The 27,275-nt window shown below is 37.7% G+C and overlaps 2 protein-coding genes across 2 annotated transcripts in view; one reads left to right on the plus strand and one right to left on the minus strand.

Annotated features, from left to right (window-relative positions):
- Window positions 1–8,183: 8,183 nt before the first annotated feature.
- Window positions 8,184–15,529, minus strand: tmem183a (transmembrane protein 183A). Its single transcript, XM_033966342.2, has 8 exons — window positions 15,310–15,529; window positions 14,841–14,930; window positions 14,215–14,379; window positions 13,555–13,714; window positions 12,767–12,947; window positions 12,400–12,480; window positions 11,997–12,149; window positions 8,184–11,076 (listed from the first exon to the last, which is right to left on the minus strand). The coding sequence occupies exons 1-8, from the start codon at window positions 15,371–15,373 to the stop codon at window positions 10,891–10,893; spliced, it is 1,080 nt and encodes a 359-aa protein (XP_033822233.1). The 5' UTR covers window positions 15,374–15,529; the 3' UTR covers window positions 8,184–10,890.
- A 1,558-nt stretch (window positions 15,530–17,087) lies between these two features.
- ppfia4 (PTPRF interacting protein alpha 4) overlaps window positions 17,088–27,275 on the plus strand; it is a 93,142-nt gene continuing 82,954 nt past the window's right edge. The window contains 2 exon segments of the mRNA XM_055222195.1: window positions 17,088–17,213; window positions 18,754–19,060. Of these exon segments, the coding sequence (XP_055078170.1) occupies window positions 18,803–19,060 (258 nt within the window). The 5' untranslated portion in view covers window positions 17,088–17,213; window positions 18,754–18,802.

Genomic DNA, 27,275 nt, shown 5'->3' on the forward strand with positions numbered 1-27,275 from the left:
TAGCCTATTGGTTTCACTGTACAGAAGTAAAAAAAAAAGAAGCTATTTAAAACCATAGAACCGATAACAATAGTGGTAATCATGTTCATTAGGCCTGTAGTTGACTAAACACATTAAAGAAATAAAAAAAAAAGTTCTGCAGTTCAAAAGCAGGTGTGGCTAAAGCTCTAAAAACTTTTCAGCATCTTTACGATCTAAGCATCTGACCAAAAGTGACTCAAAACACTAAAACTGCAATATTAATCAGACTATTTATACAGAAATGTAGAAATTTGTATTTATATGACATTAAATGCAGATTAAAATCTTTCAAATCTAACATACACATCCTGCTGCTGTCCCGTTTGAATTCTTAAAATCTTAATGAAAACTGTGGTTGATTATGACAGTATCGACCGATTAATCGACTAAACGACTAAATCTGAAACCTGAAATTTGAATAGTGGCAAATGTAGAAATAAGATAAGTTCTCTGTTTTTTTCAAAAACTACCAATGATGCACATTGATGGACATCTACAAAAACGATATCATACAGGTTAAAGTGTTTTTATGTAGTAAAACTGATTCCTGGAAAGAGTTCATTTGCAAAAACAGATAAGTGCCATTTGAAAAAATCACAGGAGACTTGTAGTTTCCTCTTAGTATTGTAATATTTCCAAAAGCCAAATGTATTTTACTGTTGTCACAATATGAATCCATCCCTTCTTGATTCGATATATAGCTGAAGAAACTATAGGCGACAGACGATAGTTTCTGAAGTAGAAATATCCCAAAAGCAATGCTAAATTTGTTTTTAACCATATTATACAGACTGCAATAAATAAATATCATAATTAAACACTTAACCAGTTAGTTTGCGTCTATAAAAAAGTCAAGTCAAATTCAAGTATAACAGTAGTAGTAGTAGTAGTAGTAGTATAGTAGTAGTAGCAGATGTATCAGTAAACATAACATCCTTTAGTAGTGTCAGTATGATTACGTAAACTGCCACATGTCAAACAAGCTCCGGTCAAAAACAAACAGCTCCTATTACACATGAAAATATGCTAAAAATAAAGGTTCAAAACATATGAGGGAAAGTGATTGTTTCTGTGTGTATGAGCAAGGACCACCCTAGAGTTTATAGTGAAGCTGAGCCCGTAACATAGGATTTATATAATGCATGCACGAAAATATCACATCACATATATGGCCTCAAGATAATAAGAAACTGTGAAAAAGCTGCAAAATAAAATGATTTGAAACGATAAATAAATAAACTCTACCTTTTACAACTTAAATCTTATCGTAAAGCCAAAAAAGGATCCAAAAAAATCATAAATGATCTGAATTTTATTTTATTTTTTTAATACTACCCAGCCCTACACCTGTCCTGTTTACACTATGGGAGAAAGTGAGAATAAGCACCACATTTTGATGACCTCTGACCTCTGCTGACAGCGAACTCATGTTGTTTACTGACCCCTGACCTTGACTCTGCACTCCCTCACCCCAGAGGCAAGAATGGGTTTGAACTTTTGTAATGGGATTTAAACATTTTAGGCCAATAACTATATGTATATAAATGGAAAACACACCATTTTTTCCCATGTATTTGAGCAAAATGTGTTTTGTCTCAGCACAGATATAATGTTTAAGCAGCTCTTGAGATCAAAATAAGTCCGCTGTGTCCTGTTGGTATCAAATCATAAACTGCTTCATTGTCCGATAACCAGGAAGTGCACGTTCGCATGCTAGCCATTGTTAACATTACGGCGACGGCAAAACTCCGCTCCACTGCACGTCATTGTGAAAAGTGCTCATAAACTCATCATGGTGAATAATTAGAATTCTCAGAACGCACACGGTAAGTGAGGGACAACCTTGCACCATTGACGTCTTTTTTTCTGTGTTTAAGTCGATTTTTGTTTTCATAACTGAAAAAGCGGATAAACCGGTCAAATGTTATTCTTGCTCGTGCATAATTGAAAAGCTACCAATAGGGGGCGCTTGAACTGGGGTAAAAATGTATTTGTTTTGCCTGTATTCACTTTATTTTATTTAGACATAAAAGGGCCACTGTTTAAGGAATAAGGGGGCTCGTAATGCACTAACTAACCAACTCTGACGGCTTCACTCCGCAGTGCAGTAGCAGGTGGAGTACTACTGCATTTGTTCTGTACTCAGTTTTTTCCCATAAATATTTGAACAATACAAGAAACACACATCCATATAAGACAGGAGCGCACACTTTCTCTACCTTACTACCTGTTTATACTAAAAACAAGGCACACTTCATTTGAAAAAGCATTTTCTTTTAGCTGTCATCCAGCCAGAGGAATGTAGGCCAGCTCCGCCTTAGACGTGAGGTTAGCTGAAGGTTATGAGTGGCACTGGCAGCGGCAGCATGGATGGATGGTTTTTGATATAGAAACTTAAACATGTCTGTATAATCCCTCAATCGTGCAAGTACGAAAACATTTAAAATATTCGGATCGGTCAACTGGAAAATCGTTGTAGGAGTGAAGACGTTTGGCTGCTCTTCACTCCTACAACCTTTCGCTTTTGTTTTACTATAAACTTAAAGATGCCATTTCCACCAATTCAACAACCAATTTCATATGTCTACATGTGCCAAAAGTGTGTAGGAAACTGGATATGCCTTCCTCAATAAGATTTTGTTCATTTCAGTAGTTTTTTTTTTTTCCTTAGTATTGTGTTATCTACATGTTTGTTGCATTTTTTTGTTTTACGTGAAGCACTTTTGTCAGCCGACATTGTTTTAAATGCACTATATAAATAAACTTGAATCAAATTGAATTTCAGAAAGTTACAGAACCTTTGCTAGTATCTAGTTAGTTACAGAATTTTTTTTTTTTTTTTTTTTTTGCATATTTCATGGAAAAACTATGGTTGTACACAGTAGTAATCCTTAAAACACACAAATGTATTTTTATATTACTGATGTTGTTGGTAATATTTTTGTTCAATGAAGGTCGTCTTATTTTAATGTATATGTGAAATATATTTTTTTCCTTCATTATTATGTATTTTTGGTTGGTGCAACTTATACTTATACTCCAGTGCGACTTATACTCCAGTGCGACTTATACTCCAGTGCGACTTATACTCCAGTGCGACTTATACTCCAGTGCGACTTATACTCCAGTGCGACTTATACTCAGTGTCACGGTATTCACTATGTATGCCTTACGTAGACCAATACAGTTCATTATTATCATAGTAAAAACATTACAAAAGTACACACATTCAAGTACATTCATCAATTAAAATGCAGTTCGTCGCAAACCTAGTCACAGATTAGAGAATGATAAAAAATTTGAACTGTTGCCATAGAAATTAACAATTTAAAACAAAATGCCATATCTTTTGAATGGTAAATGCTCATATTTTTATACAGCGCATTTCCACCTTCAAGGCCAACTTAAAGCGCTTCATGTCATGGAACCACTCATCCATTCACACACACATTCACACACCAGAGCACAAATGTAACAACAGCATTAATCTGTGGGAGATGGAATCGCACCGGCAACCTGTGGATCAGTGGACAAACACTCTACCAACTGAGCTACTGTCGCCCGCAAAGTCCTCAAAATGGAGCCCATAACAAGAAGCTGTAACCGTTGCGTGTGGAAAATGCTATGGATTACAACTACAAGCGACACAGTTAGCGACATATTCAATATTTACACATGAGCACATTGAGCTTCTACAGTGAAGCATCAGCAGCTGTTAGCAAGGCAAACACTACAACAACTTCACTTCATATGAAAATGTACACGTAACTTTGGGAAAATAATTTGTGTCTTCAGTATAATAGTTGCACAATATATCAGAACATATTTGTATACTGAGCAGGGTTGTCAAATGTCAGAAGAAATACTGTCAGATGCTAAATGATACTAAAACAAATACTGAAACTTGATACTAATTTGAGCAACTATGCAAAAAAAATCACATTAACAGGACAAAACTTGCGCTTCCCTGATCAGTTTTAGTGTCATTTTGAGCTTCATCAGCACAAATATAAAGACCTCACGTTAAAAATATGAAAATAAAGGAAGTACTTTTATTTTGTACATGAAAATTGCATCCTATTACATAAGAAGAGCCTTTTTTACCTTCATTGATATCGCGATCGGTATCGAAAGATTTCCTTCATACCAAAATTGAGTTTAAAATTTCAGTATCGTGACAACACTAACAGTGAGCGTGACAAGAAACTAAATGTGTTGCAATGTTTGGCTCCTCCATGTGACAAGTCCATGTCTCCTGGTTTAGTTCAAGTTCAAACCAATTTTTTTTAGTCTCTCTTTCGTCGACCTGCCACTATAATCACTATATCGACTAATCGTTCAATATATTATAAATGGAACAATCATTTTTGGGGGTTAGTATTTATCGTGGGGGCTTTTACTTTGTAGTAGTGGGACCTTTTTGGTTATTTGAACTAAAATTACACAAACTAATTACTGTTAAGTGTTATATTCAGCTATTTATTTATTCAGCTCAACAATATTTGGAACAGTTGGTTTGGTTTCAATATTATCGTTTATCGTCTGTATTAACTTCAGCAATATATCACCCTTAAAAATGTGTTATCATGAAAGGTGTACTCTTTGCTCCTGTTTTATCCTTGTTAAGATTTATAGCTATCTTCTAACTATGGCATATTTAACACCGCAGTTTTCAAGTCCAATCAAATACTTTTAAAATTACTTAGAATAAAATTAACTTCAACATAATTTACCATTTTGCAGCTAAATTATTTTTACAGCACTTCCAGGACCTGTTCCATTGTGATTTCAACATGTTTTATTGTTTTTTATCAGAAGCGGCAATAGATGTAGTAATTGTAGCTCTAGTAGTAGCTGTAGTAGTAGCAGTGGTAGTTGAAAAGCATAGAAAACATAACGTCAGGTCAGTAGTAGCCCAATATAACCTGTTAGAAGTCGTTGTAGTAATAATAGTAACCGTATAGTAGTAATTGTAGCAGAAGTAGTGGTATCATCAGTAACAGTAGCATTGAGAGTAGTCCCATTCCCTCAGGGGCCATGGTGTTCCTGTTACTGACACCAGCTTTAAGTACCGAGTATAAATGGAACAGAACAGACTGGCCGCACATGTACCGGATGGAGAAGAGCGAGAGGAGGGAGAGTTTGTGAAGTTCAGAACATAAAACGCAGTGATTGGTTTAATAAATGTGTTCAAGACTAAATCAGTGGACTAGTAACATATATATTGCAAAAGAATGGCATTTAAAGATTCATTTTCTGTATATTGACTGTAACACATAGTGCTATCCAAGATACTAGCCTAACCCAATACAATACTTTAAAAATAACATAGCCACATTTATTTTTTGTAACATATAGAGCACATTTTATTGTTTTTTTTTATTTATTATTATTCAGTGTCAAAGTGGTTAAAACTATGTTGCATTTTATTATATTGTAAATTATATCCATGCCACTGCACTAATATTGCAAACTTCTGCTATGCTGTGGTGCCTTCAAGGATCTTAAGTGAAAAATGTAATTATTTATTTGTTTTACTGCATTTTTATGTATGTAAAGATGCACTATGCAACTTTTCTGGTGGAAGTTCATCACCTGTTTGTTCCCAGATGAGGTTAAAGATGTTATTGCTTTGCCTGGCGTGTTCCACAGTATGGCATTAAATATTTCTATTTCCATGAAAACAAGCAAGTAACATTGCCAAGCCAAGTTACGGGTCAGATCAGTGGAAAGGCGCTCCCGCTCACAGTGAAAATACATGTTTTCTGTGGTACTTTTGCACAATAATAACACCTGTAACTGAATAAATGCAAATCAGATGTGTTTAATGCCATACGGTGGGACATTCAAGGCAAAGCAATGGGCTGTTATCTCTACGAAGGCAAACAGGATGGAAACTATATGAGAAAAGTTACACAGTGTATCTTTAACGTTGTTTTTTATCTAGACTGGGGCCGCTGCATCTCTGAATTTTAAAACTGCGCCTATAGCCAACTAGACTATATAAAGTTGTCTGTGTAATCTCTCAGTCATCCAGGTCTGATCTATAGCAAAAAACGAAGTTAAATCTGTCAACTGGACAAAAAGTTGGAGGAGTGAAGACGTTTTGCTGCTCATCCAAGCCACTTCTTCACTTCTGGTCAGATTACTGCTGGACACTGCCTTATATCTATCTGAAGAGAGGAGCTAACGACACTGAAACTGTAAACAGCTATTGTTTACAGTTTCAGCCTTAATTGCCCTATTTAACCTTTAATGGCCCTACTATTGTTCTCTTTAGTTCCTGTTGTTTGCTTAGAGTTATGTATGTCTAAGGCCCCCCATTCCTGTTGAACGAAGAATTGTCTTTCCTTACAAAAACAGCTTCTTTAACTCTCCTCTCAAACCATTTCTCTTCTCTGGTGAAGATCTGAACGTCACTAGTAGTTAGAGGCTTTGAGATGGAGATGTACAGCAGAGTAGTGTCCTGAGCTGCTCTTGTGGTGGTGGTGTTGGTGCATTTTCTAATGAAGTGGCTGTTTATTTTCTCCCATGTAACACTCAGTGCACTCTTCACTCCACTGAATGGAGTAGACCACATATCTTACACATTTGTTGAAACCACACTGCTCTGCGCTATAAAAAGTAAATAAAATCTTTATCCTTGAACGTGACATGCAGCTGTCAAACTTGTGTCTTTGGGGAAATACCACTTACCGCTGCTGAAGGTCAGACGAGCAGAGCAGAGCAGAGGCAACTTCACCAAAAGTGCGTGTCCACGTTGGTTCTGCGTCGCGCGTAAAAAAAAAAATTAAAAAAAATACAAGTTTACAAACGTTATCTGTAAACCGCGTCTTCGGAAACCTCTAAAACCTCTTCTTTCCGTAAGCTCCGCGTTTTTACAATCCAGCAGACCGCAGACACGTCGCAGCAGAGTGTGTTTTCGTTTTGCTGCTCGCTCAGATGAGAACAGTGCGGTGCGTCCTCGGTCACCTGCGCCACCGCCAATGGAGAAGCGGCAGAGGTGCATCACGGGTAATGTAGTCACGCGTTTGTAGTCTATTTCAGGCGCATGACGCAGTGACTAAGTTTGGAAAAGTTCTTCGAAATGCCAGAGGAAGAGGTGAGATTGAATTGGTGGTTTCCTGATCATTCTTGCGGCATGTGGTTATTCATTTATCAAAATTTATCAAAATAAACAAGTCTTTATAAATTATTTACTGGTTTGGCCTACTTACAAAATATATTTATATAACTGTTCAATTGTTTCTGTTAAACAAAATTCAGAATAAATTTGTATCAAAATCACTACATTTGAAGCTTTATTAGATCTCAAAATCTCTGATAAATACTTTTACGTTTTACTCTTTAAGTACATTTTTAAACAAGTACTTTAATACATTTACTTAAGTAGGGGTGAGGTGGGTTAAGTGTCTTGCCAAAGGACACCTGAGCTACAGCTGGAGTCACAGCAGCCGCTCTACCAATTATTCTTTTTTTTATGTTGAGAGCGGGATTCGAACCGCCGACCCTCAGATCGGAGGACAAACACTCTACCAACTGGATGTAAGAATTGTTACATAAAATGGTACAAACATTTTAAAAAGTGCATGCCTCAAAGACCAGATGTTATTAGCAAACCTGATAAGAAATGAATAGTTTTCTCATGGAGAAAATCAGACAAGAAAATATTTATACAAGATTAATCTGACATATATGTAACTTTTGTATATAGATCTATACCATCCTAAAACGAACCAGGAAATGTCCCACTTTTTTCAGTATCCTGCTATGTGCTTAAAGAACCTATATTTCGGTATTTTCTCTGATATATGTTATGTTGTTTGCTCATCACAAACAGACTTGGAGTTTTGTTTCATTCACACATGTTTAACACACAAACCCTGCGTATTTAAACCAAGTTCTTCACTCAAGCAGAAAACACACAACTGTTCCACCTTCTGATGTCATGTGGTAATACAGGAAATGCTCCACTGTGTTTTAAACTCCACACACCTTCACTTGAATCATCTGGAGGATTCAGTCCTGCAACTGCCAATCTTTACTGAACAAAAGGTAAAAGGAGCTGTTAACTTGAAAACTACCACTTCATAACATCACAAGGTGGAACAGAGCATTTTAAGCTTTGGAGATGTAGACAGACTAATAAAGGATTACTCAAAAGCAGGAGTCAATTTATTATAGAGGACATTTAAACAGAGTGTCTTGTTTTAATTACTAACTGGGCATCATCGTTATGGAGTAGAAAACATAAAAAATAAATGTCACAAATTGTAAATATACTCTCCAGGAGACTTGTAAATGTCTAGTTTGGTTTTATTCAGTGCACGAATTCATCAGTTCTAGTCTTGGCTAATATAGAAACTAGACTCGGTTATCTACTTCCATTCACAACAAATCTGCTGCAACAAGTGTCCAAATATCTCACAACACCTCCAGAAATGATTCTTCACCATGTTCAAATCAGGTACAATTTGATTTTAAGAGACCAATTAGGTGTGCTCAAATTAAAATCATAATTGTAGTGAAATTATATAATTGTTACATTCAAAAGTCATGAAACACTTGTAGGCATCGAAGATTGACACAGGTGGCAGTGGAAGGCAGGCGAAAAACAAAGTGAAGTGAATTTAAATGAGAATTCGATATTAGTATTATAGTTATTATGAATGCATTTGAGGTAATCGCCTCTTTGGCCCCGTCTGTGTTCACATAATTCATTAAAGCTACAAAATATATTAAATAAATCTATATGAGAAAATGCAAAAACAAAAATAAAATAGATCAGAGGTTCTCAAGTTGCAGTACAGGTTATGCAAGTTCTGGATTGATGATTGATTGATTCCTGCTACTGTAAATGCAGACTGTTGCTGGGACATTTTAGTCCGGGTTTAGACCTAGCCCACTTATCCTTTAGTCCCGGTTCAGTCATAATCTGGTTATGCTTTAGTCCTGGTTTACTTCTAGGTCAGTTATGCTTTAGTCCTGGTTTAGACCTAATTCAGTTAAGCTTTCGTCCTGGTTTATCTTGGTTCGGTGAAGCTCCTTAAGACTTGGTTTAGTTCTGGTTAACCAACATAATTATGTCTACACCCCATTATAATGAAGACTTGATGAATCAGTATACTCTTTATCCCAGTCACAAGTACCAAGTAAATGGGAGGGTTCCATCTTGAAGAACCACGACAAAACAATATTAAAATATGTGCTCTGTAACTTGAGATGATGGCATTAAACTTATCTATATTCATTCGGGTGATGCCACCAGATGACTAGCAGGGGGAAAGTTACATGCAGCACCTTTAAATGATTATAGAAACTGGTGTAAGGAGGTAGACTTGTATGATTCACCTTGAAATTAGCACAGAATTAAAATATCTTGAGTTCAAATATGCAACAAAATACACAATTTGTGTCTCTGCCCACTAGTTGAGACCCACTGATCTATTTTGATTGAATCTAAAGGCAGTGCCAAGCTCAGGTTAGGATATGTAGATGATTCACAAATGTATACAAATTTAACATAATACAACAGATTTACACATGATAAATAAAAATAAAATCTCTAAAGCTGAAGAATGTTTCTCAAGTAGTCGTCTCTCACAGACCAGGTTAAACTATTAAGTGACAGCACCAGAACATATAGAAGTGAATTGTGTTGGACAGATTCTAAATTAGATACGACCCTGGCAACAAATACATCAAATTACAACTATTTAACTCCATTTTCTGTTTGTTTCCAGATTAAATTGATTCACAAAAAAATTTAAAAAGCATGTTTTTCTTAAAACTATACCGCGTTATATGGTAATTAGCCAACAAAAATGAGGACACTTAATCTGAGTCTTCACAAATACATTTAGTTCTAGTTCACTGAATTGGCTCGCTTCATAAATGTATAATTCCCTCAAAGTGTTTGCTGCCATCTTGTGCCTGAAGTGTAAATTTCACATAATAAAATTGTTCTTCATTCGTGAAATAGTTAAGTCTAGCAGGAAATATAGCTCAGAAGAAAGGCAGTTGTGTAATGATATTGTATAAGTAGCCAGGGCCTTAATATGTCCATAGTGTCCTACTTGCTGTTGAGCACAACAAAGTTTTCCTAATCACTACAAGACATTAACAATGTACAGATGAATTCACTGAAAGAATATTTGCACCATTTTGTTTTAACCAATAATACTGCTGTTTCTATCTGAAAGATCCCAGATTATGCCAAATTACATCATAGATTTTCAGTGTTAATCCCCACTGTTACCAGTAGAGGGAGTACTGACACAACCCTGGCAATGTAAAGTGAAAAGTACAGCAAAATAAGACTATTTTCATACATCTTAGGGCTGAAAGATTATAGGAATAATTGAATTGGCAGTAGTCATTAATGCCCAACTAGAACTCTATTTCTTCCATTGGAGCCTAGTATGATTCATTAATATTTTACACAGACTATATTTTTTGGTTGTATTGTATTTTAAACAAGGCCCCCATGAAAAAAAAAAGCTCAAATGCTCTCATTGGGTTCCCCTGTGCAAATAAAATCTGATAACCCTGTAGTTTTAACCTCAAACATGTTCTCAAATGCATTAGATTGAAATATTAACACCTAAATACAAAAAAGTATTTTCTCAAATGTAAGCGCTGCTAGACATGTTTAAAAAGTGCACCATGTCGATTTAAAAAACATGACAAACCCAACTGCAGCATTTGACAGAAAACCTTCAATCAAATATTCTTTCCCAATCACTCAGCCCTATAATATGTATATTAATTTATCTGAAAAAAGTTAAAACACAAATGCAATGTCATTAATGTCCAAGATTATAACTAAAACCTGGTTTAAGCATAATATGGGAGCCTTGTGATTTTGTTTTATCCATGAGAGGAGAATGGGTACTGCGGATGCCACCAATCCATGAGCCGCACACTGTGAACAGGGTCGAGCACCACCTGAGTGTCCCCCTGCTCTGCCCGCTTCTTGCCCCGGGGCAGAGGAGAGTCCTGGAACACCAAACGCACCCTGTGATGGCGCATGTCCGTGCTGACGTTGAGTGTGAACTAAAAAGGAAGAAGAGATCACACACAAAATTAAATCAATAATACCATGTTCATGCATTTGGCTGTGGAGGCTCAAAAGCACCAATAATGAAATGGATAAGATGTGAGAAGTGGAAGCAAAACTTGTAGCTATAACTTATATAACCCAAAACAAGTAAGTGCAAATATTAAGGTTAAAGTTAAGCAACTTTAAGTGCATTGTCAACAGTGTTTTTGGATGTGTATCTTTTATATTGTGATAAAAATTGCCATATCGTCCTGCTGTCTACTATATAGTTAGAATCTGACACCTGTGGCTCATTATGTTATAATTTGCACATTTTAAATCAGAACATTAAAAGAAACAAGTCCATTGACTTCTGTGTTAGAAAAATGTGGAACCCAATGGGACCGGACATCGCTGTAAACGTCATCACAACACAGGGCCATGTAGCTGTCAGCCCCTCATATGAACAGCTGCACATCAAACTAGCAAGTAGCAGATTTTTCTTCGTTTGTACAAAATTGACTACGTGGCGCTGCTAAATCCTACACCTAACATCGATTAAGGAAATAAAATTGAAGACCAAATAAGTACAGAGCAGTGGGCTTAGTCCAGAGGCAGTGAAAATGGGGATTATCAGCAATATGGCATCTTGAAAATAAGAGATTAAAGATTGCTCAAACATACAAAAATCACTCCAAAAACAACTTCAAGAGGGTAAATGAGAAGGAAACAACTATAACATGGTTAAAAGTTCTGAAGTCAATTTTGCAGAATACGTCTGCTTTAATTCAAGTTCTTCTCTCATACCTAATTAAAATATTATTAGATTATTCATTATATCACAAAAAGACTAAATTGATTCAAGTTTATAAAATGAGATCCAGATAAACTCTGTGAAAGCCCTGCTCTCTGGTGAGCAAATATTCACACTGACCAGAGTGAGGGTCATCCCCATGACGACAGGGATGAAGATGAAGTTTAAAGTTGTGACTTGGAGCATGTAACAGTCGGAGTCTGGGTTCCTGTGCACGTCTTCATATTGTTGGGGCAAACACAGGACTTTGGCGCGACCATTTTTATAATGCCCCTGCTGGAGACAAGAGGCACACATGTTAATGATTTGCTTCTTTAAAAATACCACAAAAAAATGTTGCATCGGTTGAAGAGAACGTAAATCAACTACCGCAAGGATCAACTAGAAGTACTGGAGCAATGACATCAACACAATGTAAAAAAAATGTAACTGCTCACTGCCATTTGAATATAATATACAGCGTATAAATATATATAAATTCAAATTGTTCATTAGTTAATTTCAGTGGTCTTGACCATTTTACCTGCTTCACAAACTTGAAGTTGAATTCCCAAAGAGGCTCAGGCCGAGTCCCTGATAACTTTTGGACCCAGAATAGTAAACACTGCAAACACAAAATACAGTGCATGCATCAGTCTGCAATTGTTAATAAAGTCATTTATTTTTAAACATACATTTGATTTCTGTAACCCATTACATTAAAAATGATCAATTACAAAGAACTTGTCTGTAGTCATTTCATCATTTAAAAGTGTCAAGTATACACTAAAAAAAGTTTTAAAAATGGGGACTCCATGGAAATCAAGATGTATAATAAGTGGTCTAGGAGGCATTTTCAGTATGTTAAACCATGAATGTAACCACACACTAACCAAAGTGTTCTGACTTACTTTAGAGTTGAGCAGAGTTGAGGGCGTGGTCTCTGGGAGGGATGGGACTTGAGAAACCCGTAATGTGAATGGCTCATACAAATGAAAGAGCGAGCGAATCACACGTGCTCGTAAACATCTCATCTTCTCCACAGAATCAGGTTGGAGACGTAGCGGCAAATCTGCGTCCACATTGTAGTGCCTGCAACAGAGAGAGCATACAGAGAGGAGAAGGTCATAAAAAAATGCACTCAAGTTATACCTACATACAAGTGACTCAATAAGAATGAACAGTAACACTGGACTTTATCTTGTTTGTATGTTTTGCTTTCATTGTTTGATTTTCTAACTTTCTGTTGGTTAAATCAACAATTTTGTGAAAAGAGGTGACTGTTGTTTTATTTTGGGCACTACAAACAAATGTAAAATTTATTTTAAGAAATCTTGGTTTGATTTTAAAAAGGCAGTCCCTAAATTGTCTCACTAATGTAGAGACTGTTTCAGCAGTGGTCATCTAAACACTGCTTTTGTGATCAAAACGTTTTGGCTCCCATCCAGTTGCCATTTTCAACTGATAGAACTGGTCTGAAAAACTGGGACTTTATCCCGCTCTGAGTTCACCAAGTCCAGTCCCAAAGGGAAGAGGCTGCCCTCTCCCACTTCCCTACAGCATCTAAAAGTTGTGTATTTGAGACATGCATGTCAAGAATCAGGGTTATGCTGGGACAGCGAAAACAGGTCAAATTCAACTATATACTAGTTTGAAATTAGATACTTTTTTAAATTAATAAATGTTACTTATTATCTACCTTTTGTAAAGTCTGCTCCAAAAAGCAGCAGTGCAGGTGACAATCCAGGCATTTCTACAGATCAGAGCGAATCTGCAAACATCTTCAGGACGAATGTAGGAGGACAGCACCAGCCAAATGTCCACTGGGTACTCCTGTCCATCGCCACTCTCACCGTTCTCTGGAGAAAGTATGCATTTAAGGTAAATAAAATATAAATATTTTAATCATATATTTAAAATGGAACATTCAAGTTGTGGATATTGAGTTTAAGATCATTTTGAATTATTTTGTGCAGCCCTAAATAGACTGGCATAGATTTTTACTTTTTAGCCAATCGGGCTATTTGTCCTAAATCTCCAGCATTTTGCTTTGGGCTAATCAGCTGACTGCATAAAGCATTATTTGAACACGGATGTGTAAATAGGGTACTACTGCACAGAATGTGACTTGCATTGCTCTCTTGTCAAGCTTAAAGTAAAACATGGCTCTGAATGGGTTTGTAATAAATTCAATGTATACAATATTGGCAAAATAATTAAAATGGGGCCCTACATATGGACTGAAAAATATTGTCAAAGCTCATCTATTTCTCTGGATTCTAAATAATAAGCATTGCCCATGAACATATTGGTTGCTCTCAAATAGACAGTGTGTCGAAAGTGAAACTAAGTCTAATACCTTTCCTCCTCTTGTTTTTCTTCTTGTGGGCAGCTTTAGACTGATTCTCCTCATCTAGGTCTGGCTCCTCGCCACTTTCCAGAGCGTCTCCATTCACACAGACAGCGGATGTGAGCACCTCGTCCACTGTGCCCTGAGAAGCCTCCAGACCACACAGGAATTTCACTGAAAAACAAGACCAATAATGACTCAGCAGCTATTTGTACAACATAGATGAGCCATGACCCATTTTTTTCAAAAAGACTGTTTGAACAGCAATTTATCTGAATTATTAGTTATTATATCAGTAAATGTATGTGTACATGTCTTTGCTTGGCAATATCATGACTGTGTAAAATAAATAACAATCTCATATAGAATAATAATAATGTTTTTTTTTCTGAACCACTTAACCCTTTTTTGTATGCAAGAACAGAATGGTCAATTAGCCTCCAGTCTAATGCCAACTTACTCATAACAGATTGTATGACAAAGCTATTTTGTAATAGCTTCCATGACTAGATAATCAACAATCAAGTAAACCAGCAGGTTATACTGAATTGAACATGTTGCAATTTGAAACATCTGGAAATGAATCCTTGTATGCCAACAAGATTTTTATAGCATTTCTATACATAGATACTTGCCTTCTTTTTCCACAGCATTGACAACAGCCTTCTTCACTCTTCCAGACTTCACTACGGCTGGATCAGCATCGGCGTAATCAGCAACTGAGACTACAATAAAAACAGCGATTAATATAAACAAAATTACATACATATACAGGCAATCATTTAATCTCTAATTCACTGCAGGTCGTCAATGTATAAATACACAGAATGGTCAATATAATAAACGGAAAACAACTTTTGCCTGAGTAAATAATTATCTGATCATGATCTAGTCAGGTAAAACAGGTTAGGCAACGGGCTTCAATTAACGCATATTTCACCACATACTACTTTATAAGTATGCAGAGTCAAGAAGACAACAATATACACCCTGTAACCGTAATTTTCATTGACAATCTTTTCAAATTCAAACAAACTTGGATCTTATGATAGAACCGGGTAAGTTAGCATGTTAGCTTCCCTATGCTAATATGAAGTCTCGTACCTGATTCGGAGCACACGTCCCCCGCCCTAAATTTCAGCCGTTTTCTGTTTCCTTTCTTGGGCATGTCGATAAGGGGATTAATCTGTGAATACTTAGTGGGGCTGTGAGTCCTGCCATGTCTGTATGGCAAGCAGGAAAAGAGAGAAAGAAAGAAAAATGATAGAGAATTTAAAAAGTGTACCGCCAGGATCTTCAGCCATCATGGACTAACGCGAAGTCCGAAGTATCGCGAGAGTTGTACTTTTCCTCGAACAAGTTTTACAGTTTTATTGCCCTCTGTTGACAAAATTCTATCTAATTGTTTGAATATTGGAAAATTGTAATGTTCGTGAAATATAATACAGGATTCTGAAGAAGAAAACTAGTAAGAACGATGATTTACTTCGCAATTATGCAAAATTGTCAAAGGTAGCCAATTTTCACTAGCTAGCTGCACTAAAATCATCTTAAACTCAATTTGTACAGCTAGTTTATATTTAAAATACGTAAAGTGATTGCTAATGTAATTTGTGGATGTTTGGATACGGTTTTGATCACTTAACACAGTTCTAAATGTGCTTTTGGTGGGGTTTTTTTGGCCGCCAATTTGTCATCTCCCCAATTGACCCCGTCACGTGACTTCAGTTTGCACTCATCATGTGTGGCAAGGTCAGTAAACTAAACTAAACTACTTAAATGTAGACCTACATTTGATCAATTTTATGTAATCCAGTCAAGGGTAGGTCAGGTACTAAAATAAATAACAGCTTCCAATTAAAGTAAAAGCCAAAGTTAACTCCAAGCCAGTTTCCAATTAAAACAATCCACATGTAATTTGCGTTTTATCCACCAGATGGCGACAAACTACTATCCAAATTTTACGAACCACGTCATAAACCCCATATGCCTAATAAAGTTGTGCTACTACAACTACTACTACTCACGTGCATGCCAGCAGCTTGCTTGAGATTATAGTCAAATTAGTTTTTCCAGTTATAGTTTATAGTAGCCAGTGTTTATCTTGCATGCGTATTATTATTGTTCTTATGCTGTATGATGGCGCTTTTCGCAATGGCATGAATTCTACTCTATATACAGTTCCTTATAAATAAATAACCTGTTAAATACCACTGTTTAAAGCGAAATGTGTGCTTCGATCCGCAGCCTGATTGCACAAAGATCCGCGTGCATTCAGTGGTATGGGCATGAGGTATTACTGAAACAGACCTATAGAAAATGAGCATTATAGGTCTACGCTACTTCATAAAATGGTGACTACGCCCCTAAACGTGTCTCTGAAGTTGACACCTCTGCACGCTCTACTCCGTGGTGCTGATGCAGGACATTATAAGGATGCATTCCGTATCATAACTGCTTTCACGATTGCATTTGGGTGTGCTTTTGCTTGTGCACATATAACATGGGGGTCTCATTGTATTAAATATCATCTTGGTGTTCCTGTTTCTGCTCTGGTTCGCAGGCGCATATGCTGCAAGCGCTAATAGGCGGGAGGAGTGACTGCCTCGCTGCCACACAGAGCGCACAGTGTCACCAAGCGAGAGAGAGGAAGAGGAGGAGGAGAGGAAAGGAGTCGGTGTGCGAATATGGAGATGTAAAGACGGAATGCTGATCAGACGCGAAAGCCCGGTGACTACCCCTGCTCGTCCCCACTTGAATCTATCGTGCGTTGGGTAATTTTTCTACCTCCAAATGTGCTTCTACTGTCGCGTCTTCGGCCACCACCCCTCTGATCCTATATCCTCCATCCTCGAGTGAGCTGTCAATCAACTCGCACCGGGGTTGGTACATGTGGTAGTCCATGGCGCGCCGGGTTGGGCCGATAATTTGCACAAGGGCTGAGCCGATGCCGGATAATATGGATGTAAGGTCAAACATCGCTTCGCCATTCGCATCACTTTGATAAGGTAAGGCCGTGTAAAGCTGTACGCGTGCATGTAGCTACAGTCTGTGGGGTCTGTTGGGAATGAGCGCGCATATGCAGGATTCTGGTTGCCACGCGGCGTTTATAGGCCTTCTTATAGCAGTTATTGCAAGTGTGTGATAGGCCTTTTCACATTAATTAGCTTCAGTTTGGATTGATCGTGCAATAGATGGAAAACGTAAAGGCTTGTGTTGGTTTTCTGGACTATTTGCGTACAGACAATCTGCTTAGTACAACATGTGACTAAAGATAAGTGAAATTACTATGTCACATTTTATCTTCAAACGTCATGCATTCTTCGTGGTTTTTATCTAATCTTTATGTTTCATTGAAGGTATAGTGAAAAGGGGCATGAACAGTGGTTGTCATAAGGTGGCACAGATATCTTTGGTGGTACATAGGCTTCCACTGGAGGTTGTCAGGGACCTCTGCAATTTTGGCTCATTTGGTGCAGTTTAGAGTCGTATATTAATTCATGTAACCATTTTGTGGTTCAGTCCTGGTATAGACCTGCGTTATATATCCTTCTATACCCACATTCTGAGTGGGTTTAGTTTGGGTTTAGTCCTGGTTTAGTTCTGGCTATGATGTGGAAAATTTTGAGAATCACTGATTCACTAGAATAGATTGAAAATCCTTCAGGTGGGTGCCATAAACTATTTGCTCTGTTGGTAGAGTCTATTGCGTGCTCCCCTGAGTGTTCAGTCTGTGCTGCTGGCATAGAAACTGATGTTGTGTCCTTATGCAAAACACTTTACCCTACTTGCCTGTATGAATATATTGTTGTATATAGATGATTTTATGATAATATTATGTTCTGTTTGGTACAGATTGACACTTCTGTTCTATTTGAGTCTAAGACTGACTCATACAAATGAAAGATTGATGCTCAAAATGGAGTGGGAAGAAGTAAGGCTCATTTTAACCCATATATAAGCCATTCCCAATTAACAGCATTTATTTTTTGAATACGCTGATTACATTGGGTGAAATTTACTTGGGTGAAAGTTGATATTAAACCTCAAATGTCCAATGCAGGCATAAGGAGTGGTGAACATGTTTACAGGGAATGGGTGATATGAAAAAAATAAAAAATCATATATCAGTTACTGAGAGCCCAGATTATAATTTGTATTTTCTTATGATTGTGTACACTTAGGTCGCACGATATGAGATAATGTTGTAGCGATATTTTAATATAATTTTTGGCACAGTACGTTCAGTTAAATTAAATAAAAAATGCACATGCCTTCATTTACTTGTCCAATTGGGGTAAAATAAAAACAAAACCAAGACCAACCAGTCTAATGTTGGACATTAGGAAAATCATGAACACAATCGTTTTGTCCATTTTACTTTTGTAAAATGGAGAACTTTTTGCAGTTTCATATTTAAATTTTGTTACAGTATCGATTATCGCGTCAGCCAATATTGCTATATCGATATTTTTTCAATATATTGCGCACTCCTAGTAGACTTTATATCTTGGACACTAATGCTTACCCGTGCTGTCGTCTCCATAGTGACACTGGCCCTGTAGCGCAGCCGTAGAACCGTGGAAGAGGAGGGAAGATGATGTGCGAAGTGATGCCCACCATCAGTGAAGGGGACTCGGGTGCCCCTCCGCGAGGCCCTGGAGGGGTCCAGAACGGCTCGGAGCAGGAGGCAAACTTTGAACAGCTCATGGTGAATATGCTGGACGAGCGCGACAAGCTGCTGGAGTCGCTCCGAGAGACGCAGGAGACACTGATCCAGTCCCAGAGCAAACTGCAGGGGGCACTACACGAGAGGGACATGTTACAGAGACAGATCAACGCCTCACTGCCTCAGGTAAGAGCATGGACTTACACATGGGAGATTAAAGGCTAAACTTTGGATTTCAATATTTATACATTTGCAGTAAATGTGGGTTGTTCTGATTAGGCCTGTCACAATAATTACTATATCGACTTATCGTTCAATATATGATAGATTGACCAATTATCTTTGGGGGGTAAATAGTCATCATGGGAACTTTTGCCTTAAACTAGTGAGGAACTTTTTGTTATTTCTCTGTACTACAGCAGATTTGAGCTGTAGAGTTTTAAATAAATAACTTTTATGATTAATTATGAATTCAAACTAACTACTACTTTCCCGTTCCGATTCCAGTATTGATACCTGGACTTTACCGATACCCGATATTAACCAATACCAGTGTAGGGATGGCACTTGCTTCCTTAAAACACAGTTCACTTATTACGCAAGAGATCCAATTGTGTTATTCAACTGTTATTTAATAAAAACTCAAATCTTATGAGATGTTCTAGGCCAAAATTAGCCTGTAAATAATCTTATTACATCCAATTAAAGTTCCAACCAGGATATTGACTTCACTGATACCCAATCCAGCTAATTTTTCAGTATCATTGCTATTGCTGATATTATATACTAGTATCGGTATCGGTGCTTCCTAACTGACTACTTAAGTGTTTAATTCTGCTATTTATGTATGTATTTAACAATATTTCACATATACAGCAGTTTTTAAGGGGTTAATTTCAATATTATCGTTTAGCGTCCATATTTTCTTCAGCAGTATATCATACTTCCAAATTTGTGATCAGGACAGACTTAGTTCTGATTGTTATTTTACAGTCTAATCCTGGTTGTTATGAGCTGTCCTTGAAGAGCTGGTGTTGGCTTATGTACAATAGTTCGAGTGGTTATTAATCTTTTTGTAAATTACTTTATAGAACAATGCTTCTTAATCTTTGCTACATGACAGTAATTGCACCATAGGGTACAGTTTGAGCCTTTCCACAATATTGCTAAACATACGATGCAAAACCAACATAATATCAAACTGAAAATAGGAGATAGTAAGATCCAGTGTTATGTCAGGGGAAAAGATGTGGACCATGTGTTTTTCTCATTGGTTAATCCAGCTGTCAGTCATGCCTATTAGAATTCATGGAGATGGGCACAACTCCAGACCATAATTCTTTGTAAAGTGTAATAGTCTGTGGCTTTGGCTGGCTAGAAAATATTTGGAGGAGATGTGTGTGTGTGAGTTATTGGTGGTGGTCAGAGAGGCAGATGGCACAGATTGGCAACCTCGCTTCTGTCAGTCGACCCAGGGCAGCTGTGGCTTTAGATGTAACTTACTATCGCTGAGTATGGAGTGAACGGATCATGGTTATAGCTGATCTGTAACAATTTGATCACAAGTCAAATTTGATTAAGACCTGTTTCATACTATATACTGACTGATGCTTCCATAAATGCAGGATTGATCAGTAGTTTTTGGAGGTTAGTTGTATCATAGACTGTATAAAGAAGTGGACTAAGTGAATGCGACGTCACCCATAGCGTTCGGCTCCAGTCAAATGAAGCTCAGGAGGCTAGGAGCTATAGGGGTGAATTTGGAGCCACGTTCCATATTTGGAATTCCGACCACGAGTATCATAGCAACCAAAAGAGCCAATCCAGAGCGAGGCTGTTGAAGGTAACGCCCCTTCCCGCCTGCACCGGTGGTTTAGCAGGGAGCGGACGTTCAGCAACTCTGTCAATCAAACCTGTGGCTAATGCTAGGAGGAGCAAACTCAGGGAAAGAAGGCACCGGATTTGTCTACTATTAATGTTCATATCTTGATTTATGGACACGATAACAACATAAAAACACCAGGATCATGTAGAGCGGGTTAATACAAACATTTTAAGACCAAAATGACGAGCCTGACAGCAGCAGTTACAGAGAGAGGGGCAACAGTTTCTCAATGTAAAGTGAATTGGAGCCAGAGTTGATGAAGCCGTGAGTGCGCCCATGCTCACTTCCTACCCTAGCGGCTAGCACATTAGCTATGTCCATTTATAAATACAGTCTATGGTCAGTTTTTATCTCGGGTACATTCTTTGTACTAGTGGGGAGCTTTTTGTTATTTTTCAGTGCTACAATGCGATTTGAGCTGATAAAGGTTGAAACAGTAACTTCTAGGACTCATTAAAGTTACAAATGAACTACTAAAGTGTTTCATTCTGCTATTTATTTTTTTATTGCTGCTCATAGTTTCTTTGGGATAATCCTGCTTTAGGGTTATTGTGTCTGTGGGATAAATTAGGTTCAATATTACAATACACTGCAATGTAATATATTTTATTGTCCCCTTGGGGAAATTTGTCTTGGACTTGTGCCGTATGCCTTACAGTTAAAGAAAAAGATATTACTGTTTATCATTTATATTTTTGACATCTGTATCTTCACCAATATATCTTCAACTTCAAAACACGGGCCTAATTGCACAGCGCTACCATTGTGTGTCATAACTAAAACACCAACTGATAGCTTTAAAGGTCCTATATTATGCAAAGTGGACTCTTGTGAGCTGTAAGCCAAGAAAGAATGCTGTTACCTCCTCAAAAACTTGGGAGTTGTGTTTTGTTTCATTCACACACATTTGAGTAACTCTTTATTATTAGTCTGTCTATATCTCCAAAGCTCAAACGTCTCTGTTCCACCTTGAGATGTTATGAAGCTGTAGCTTTCAACAGCTACTTTTTACCTTTAGTTCAGTTGAGATTGGTACGGCTGAAGTGATCCAAATTATTCTAGTGAAGATTTATGGAGTTTAAAAACACAGTGGAGCACTTCATGTACTTCCACATGACATCACAAGGTGGAACAGTGTGTTTTCCATTTTTTAGTGAAGAACTCAGCCTAAATATGCAGGGTTTGTGTGTTAAACATGTGTGAATGAAACAAAACACAACTCTGGGTATGTTTGTGATGAGCAAACAGCAGTATAACATAAATCAGAAAATAACATCATATGGGCCTTTCAAGCCCACCTAGGGAGGTGTTCCGGGAACGTCTCACTGGAACGAGACCCTGGGGAAGACCCAGGACACATAGGAGGGACTATTTCTTTCTGCTGGCCTGAGAACTCCTTGGAGTCACACCGGAGGAGCTGGAGGACGTGTCTGGGGTGAGGGACGTACAGGAGCACTGGGATCTGTAGGTCTAAATCTTTCCTTGGGCTGGACTCTTCATTTTCACCCGACTGAGCTACTGTTTCTCTGGGGAACTCAAATCACCTCATGATAAACTATATGTGTGCTCTGCCTCCCTGTGTACCGCAGAGCTCAGCATTTACTTTACACACAGAGAGATGACACGGGGCTGACTGAGGTGGTACATTGGTGAATTGATAAATTATTCTTTTCTAAATTCTTTTTGTTTATTAGTAATACTTTCAGGGCTTTAGTCCTTTAGTTATTTAGTTGATTATCTCGACGGTAGTGTCTTTGTTGACCAAATTTCTCATTAGCCGACTAATTATTTTATTACAGGCATTTAGATTGGCCATAGCAGAAAAGCAAATGTGTGTAGTGAGTTAGTTAGTTGCAGTTTTGAAAGTGACTGGACAGTTGAATCTGCCTTTTCACTGGGGAAGATGCTGTTTTCTCACACCTCTCTGGATAGTACTAACAGTAGTTGGTAAATGGCAAATGGTCACATTTTTATATTGCACTTTTCCACCTTGAAGGCACTCAAAGCACTTTACATCAAGGAACCACTCACCCACACACCAGTGTATGCTGACACTGAGGCAAGATGGGTTAAGTGTCTTGCCCAGGGACAACAGCATTGATCACTGGACAAACTCTCTACCAACTGAGCTGCCGCCATCCACTAATTTTTACATAAGACTGAAAAAAGGTTGAGAGTTTTTCTTTGATGCACAGAGCATGTCTTCAGTTACTGTGCAGCACAAACTGCCTGTGTATGAAATGTGCTATACAAATAAAGTGGATTGGAGTGGACTGGTGGTGGCAGTAGATTAAAATGGTAAAGCCAGTTGCCCACTGATAAGGGCTGCAATTGAAACATGACCGCAGTTGCAATTAGTAAAGACTGAAATATTTTAAATCCTTTTTGTACAACCTTTTAGTTTAGATCTATACATGTTCTCAAATGCACAGGATTTGCACAGGGACAGCAGATGGAACAAACCTACTTCTCCATAATGTTCTCTTCTAGATCATTGTTTTGACTTATAACAAAGCACAGCACTATAACAGCTGTTTAAATATGGAACATAACTTAGAATTATCGTGATATAATCATTAATCTCAATCATTGTGGCCATGATAATCGTGACACAAATTTTCAGTATTGTCCCATGCCTAGTGGACATGTTTAAATGATATTATGAAAACAAAAGCCACAAATGCATTTGCAGTGCTTATCTGTAAATTTGATATTTCTAATTGGGACTCAAACCAAGGACCTGTGGCTCATATAAACTTGATTGATTTTTGGGGGTAAGTTATTTTTATCTTTCTGGCAGTTATTTTTCACATGAATAAACCCAGTCGTGACTGAAACACACGCTTTTAAAGCTTTAAATATGTTAATTATGTGATAACAATATGCGCATCTCATTAGCCTTTGTTCATTGGAAGCACATGACGTTCAGTTGCTTCTTTTTTGTGACTTTTATTTGTGACTTTTTCTAAATATCTGGAAACCCCAGTCGTCCTTCCTCACTGAATAATGAAGGGGCACCACCATTATGTTGGCTCTTTATCATAGCAACATAAGATTAAAAGCATCTTAAAAATGTGATAATGTGTTCATTTTAAATAACAGGCAACAATTTGAACTTAACCTTCACTTTTCTAATGCATTCCTAGCATCCTAATTATTCACAGAGATAAGTTTATAAGCTCTTTTGTCAACTTTAAGACAGCAGTGCAGAAAACAAGCATGCTAACAGCGCTCCAGTCAGTGGCCAGAGTATCTACACAAATTTGGTTCTAGTCAAAGTAGTACTGTCACGATACTAAAATTTTAGTAATGGAAAGTAAATTTCATATACAAAATAACAGTACAGTCTTTATTTTAGCATGAGGTCTTATATTCATGTTGATAAAATCTTACTAAAATTGTCCAGGAAAGCTCAAATCTTGTCCTGTTAATTTGTTTTTCTGCTGTATCGATACTTGCTCAAATGAGTACCTAGTTTCAATATTAGTTTTAGTATGTGATTTTCGATACTTTTGACAACCCAAAGCCAGTCAAAGTCAGTTTCTGTTATTCTGTATCTTCACCATTGCGAGATAGTCTTCCATACTTCATGTTTTTCTAATATTGTGTGTTGGGTTAGCATTAATAAATAACTAGCATAGCATTCTTGTTTACATACGCTGGATTCTTCTCTCCTCCTGTAATCTGTCAGAGTCAGCAGCAGCAGAGCATCTCCACAACATCGAGCGGCGTTACCCTTTGACCTTCTGATCTAAATGCGTGCCATGATGTCACCCCTGTGTGTGCGAGAGAAAGAGAGAGAGTTAGGAGGAGTGGGCAAAGAGAGAGTGAAGGAGAGAGAAAGACAAGGAGAATTAGAGGAGAGAGGGAGGAAAAGAGATGAAATAGAGAGAGGGAGAGAAGGAGGGGTGAAAGACAGGAAAAGAGAGGGGATGGGGGTGAGAGAGGCAAGAAGAAGAAGAGGAGAATGACAGAGAGAGAAGGGAGACAGGAGGAAAAGAGGGTGAAAGAGGGGTGAGAGACAAGGAGAAAGATGGGTAAAGGGGGGGCAGAGCGAGAGAGTAGAGAAGACTGAGAGAGAGCAGAGAGGAGGGACGGAGGGAGAGAGACAGAAGGAAAGAGGAGTAAAAGAGAGAAAGAGAGAGTCACGTCAAATTATTTATATATATTAAAACAGCTGCCGAAAGTGCTTTACAAAGGCAATATAAAGTGCTATGTTTGTAAAAAAAAAACAAAACAAAAAAACATGCAAAAACATGATAAAACAATACAATAGAAGAGAGGGGTGAGAGAGGAAAAGAGAAGAGGGATGGGGTGAGATAGGGAGGATGGAGACAGGAACAGAGAGAGGAAAGAAAGAAAGGGATGAGAGAGGGGGAGAGGAGATCGAGACAGGGATGAGTGAGAATGAGAAAGAGGAAGAAAGATGGAGGAAGGTAAGACAGACAAGGAAAATGAAGGAGAAAGAGATAAAGAGAGGAGGCAGAGAAGAAAGAGAGTAAGAAAGAGAGAGACAAATGGATAGATGATGGATAAAGAGGGAAAGGGAGGGTGAGGAGAAAAAAGGGAGAAAGAGAGACAGAAGAGAGAGACAATTAAAGGCAGTGGGAAAGAGAGAAAGAGAAGGGGTTAAAAGAAAGAGAGTAAGAGGGTGAGGAGAGAGAGAATGAGAGGAGGAGTGAAAAAATGGCGGCCTATGCACATCGCTCGAGGCACATACATCTGCTAGTGTGCCATCGGGAGAACGGGATGGAGAGAAGTGCACTGCAAAAAAAGGAGGTCTACATAAGTGAAGAACTGGCTGCTGAAGTTAAAGTAGTTGTTCATAGTAATGTTAGAGCTGTGCGATTATGCAAAAAAGTATTTTAAATATATTTCAAAAGTAGGATTTTGTTCAGAGTTCAGTGCACATGCTTCAGGAACATTATGTACATAGCAAAACATATTGTGCGTCTGCGATATAGTTATAATCTTTGACAGCTGCAGATCATTTTAAATCACAATATTCATCTAAAACGATTTGATAAAAGAAACGAGTACACTGACTTCCGGCTTAGAAAACTGCAGTGGTCAATGGGATCTGACGTCGCCATAAATGTCATCTCAAGAGCTGTGTAGCTGTCGGCTCCTCCTATGAATAGCTGCAGATCACACTAGCGAGCAGCAGATTTATATATTTTTTTTATGTACCAAATCCTACGTGTATCACAGATTAACAAAATAAAATTGGATTCAAGATTACTCAAACATGCACGAATCACTCCAAATACAACTTTGCATTTTCGCAATTTTGCAGAATAGGTCTGATTTGAATATGAAACTGAAATATGAACATGTTCGTACAACAAGATACTAGGGTTGCACAATTTGAGAAAAATATCTAGTTACGATTGTGATTACATTTGAGATTCTGTTCAGTGTTCATATTTTAAATGCGTCTAGAAGAACTGACAAAATGGCTGAAATACGAACTGACAAATGAATACAAAAATCACATTTCAAAACATATTTGTACAGACCTAAACTGAACTACAGGTTTAGCAGTTTTTATGCAGAATAAGACCCCATGGAGACACATGGAGAGCACCTGATACATTTCAGAACCTGTTTGTACACATCTAAACTACAGGGTTTGAAGTTTTATATGCAGAATAAGACAGGAGATTTTGTTGTTTGTGGAGGAAATTGCAGTTTCGATTCCAGTCTGATAGCTCTAAACCACATGCTTTTACTGACAGAGGATCGGTTGTGGGCCTGACAAAAGACTCTACACAAATTAGAAAAGCCGGAATCTCAATCTTGTTTAAAATTTGATTAAAATGGCACATGGTCACATTTTTATACAGCTCTTTTCCGCCTTCAAGCCACTCAAAGCGCTTTACACCAAGGAACCACTCACCCATTCACACACACTTTCATACACCAGGGTACACAGACACTGGGGATGGGACAAGAAAAAAAAAAAAAATTCTCCGTGATGATCTCTTTAAATAAAGAACTTATTCATAATGTAAAAATTATAATGATTCCTATGCATAACATTTTTCAGCAACTTTAATAATTATCGTGATATTAACGTTAATAGCAATTATTTTGGCCATGATGTCTATTCTTGCCCAAGGACACAACAACAGTATTCATCTGTGGGAGCTGGAATCGCATCAAAAATGGGATTTGAACCACCAACCTTCAGATCAGGGGGTAAATACTCTACAAACTGAGCTGCTGTCGCCTCAAACACATCATTAATCGTTGGAAGTGGATTTTTGCCATTTAAAAACTATCTCTGAAATGTATGTGTATGATATTGTTTTGATGCAGTATTGAACCTTAACCCCTGTTGTTTTAGTTCATGTAGGCATTGTTTTTGCAGTGTACGGATAGAGAGCCTGTCAAGCTTGGTTTTTTTTTCTTGTTTGAGCGCCGTGGCGATGTTTTATTCCAGTGATAATGTGAGTATTAGTTATACCAAGGTTCACTTCAGGGAGCCGCAGACACATGAATACAATCAACTGT

This window comes from Periophthalmus magnuspinnatus, chromosome 5 (genome assembly GCF_009829125.3).
Source record: "Periophthalmus magnuspinnatus isolate fPerMag1 chromosome 5, fPerMag1.2.pri, whole genome shotgun sequence".
Taxonomy (NCBI): Eukaryota; Metazoa; Chordata; class Actinopteri; order Gobiiformes; family Gobiidae; genus Periophthalmus; species Periophthalmus magnuspinnatus.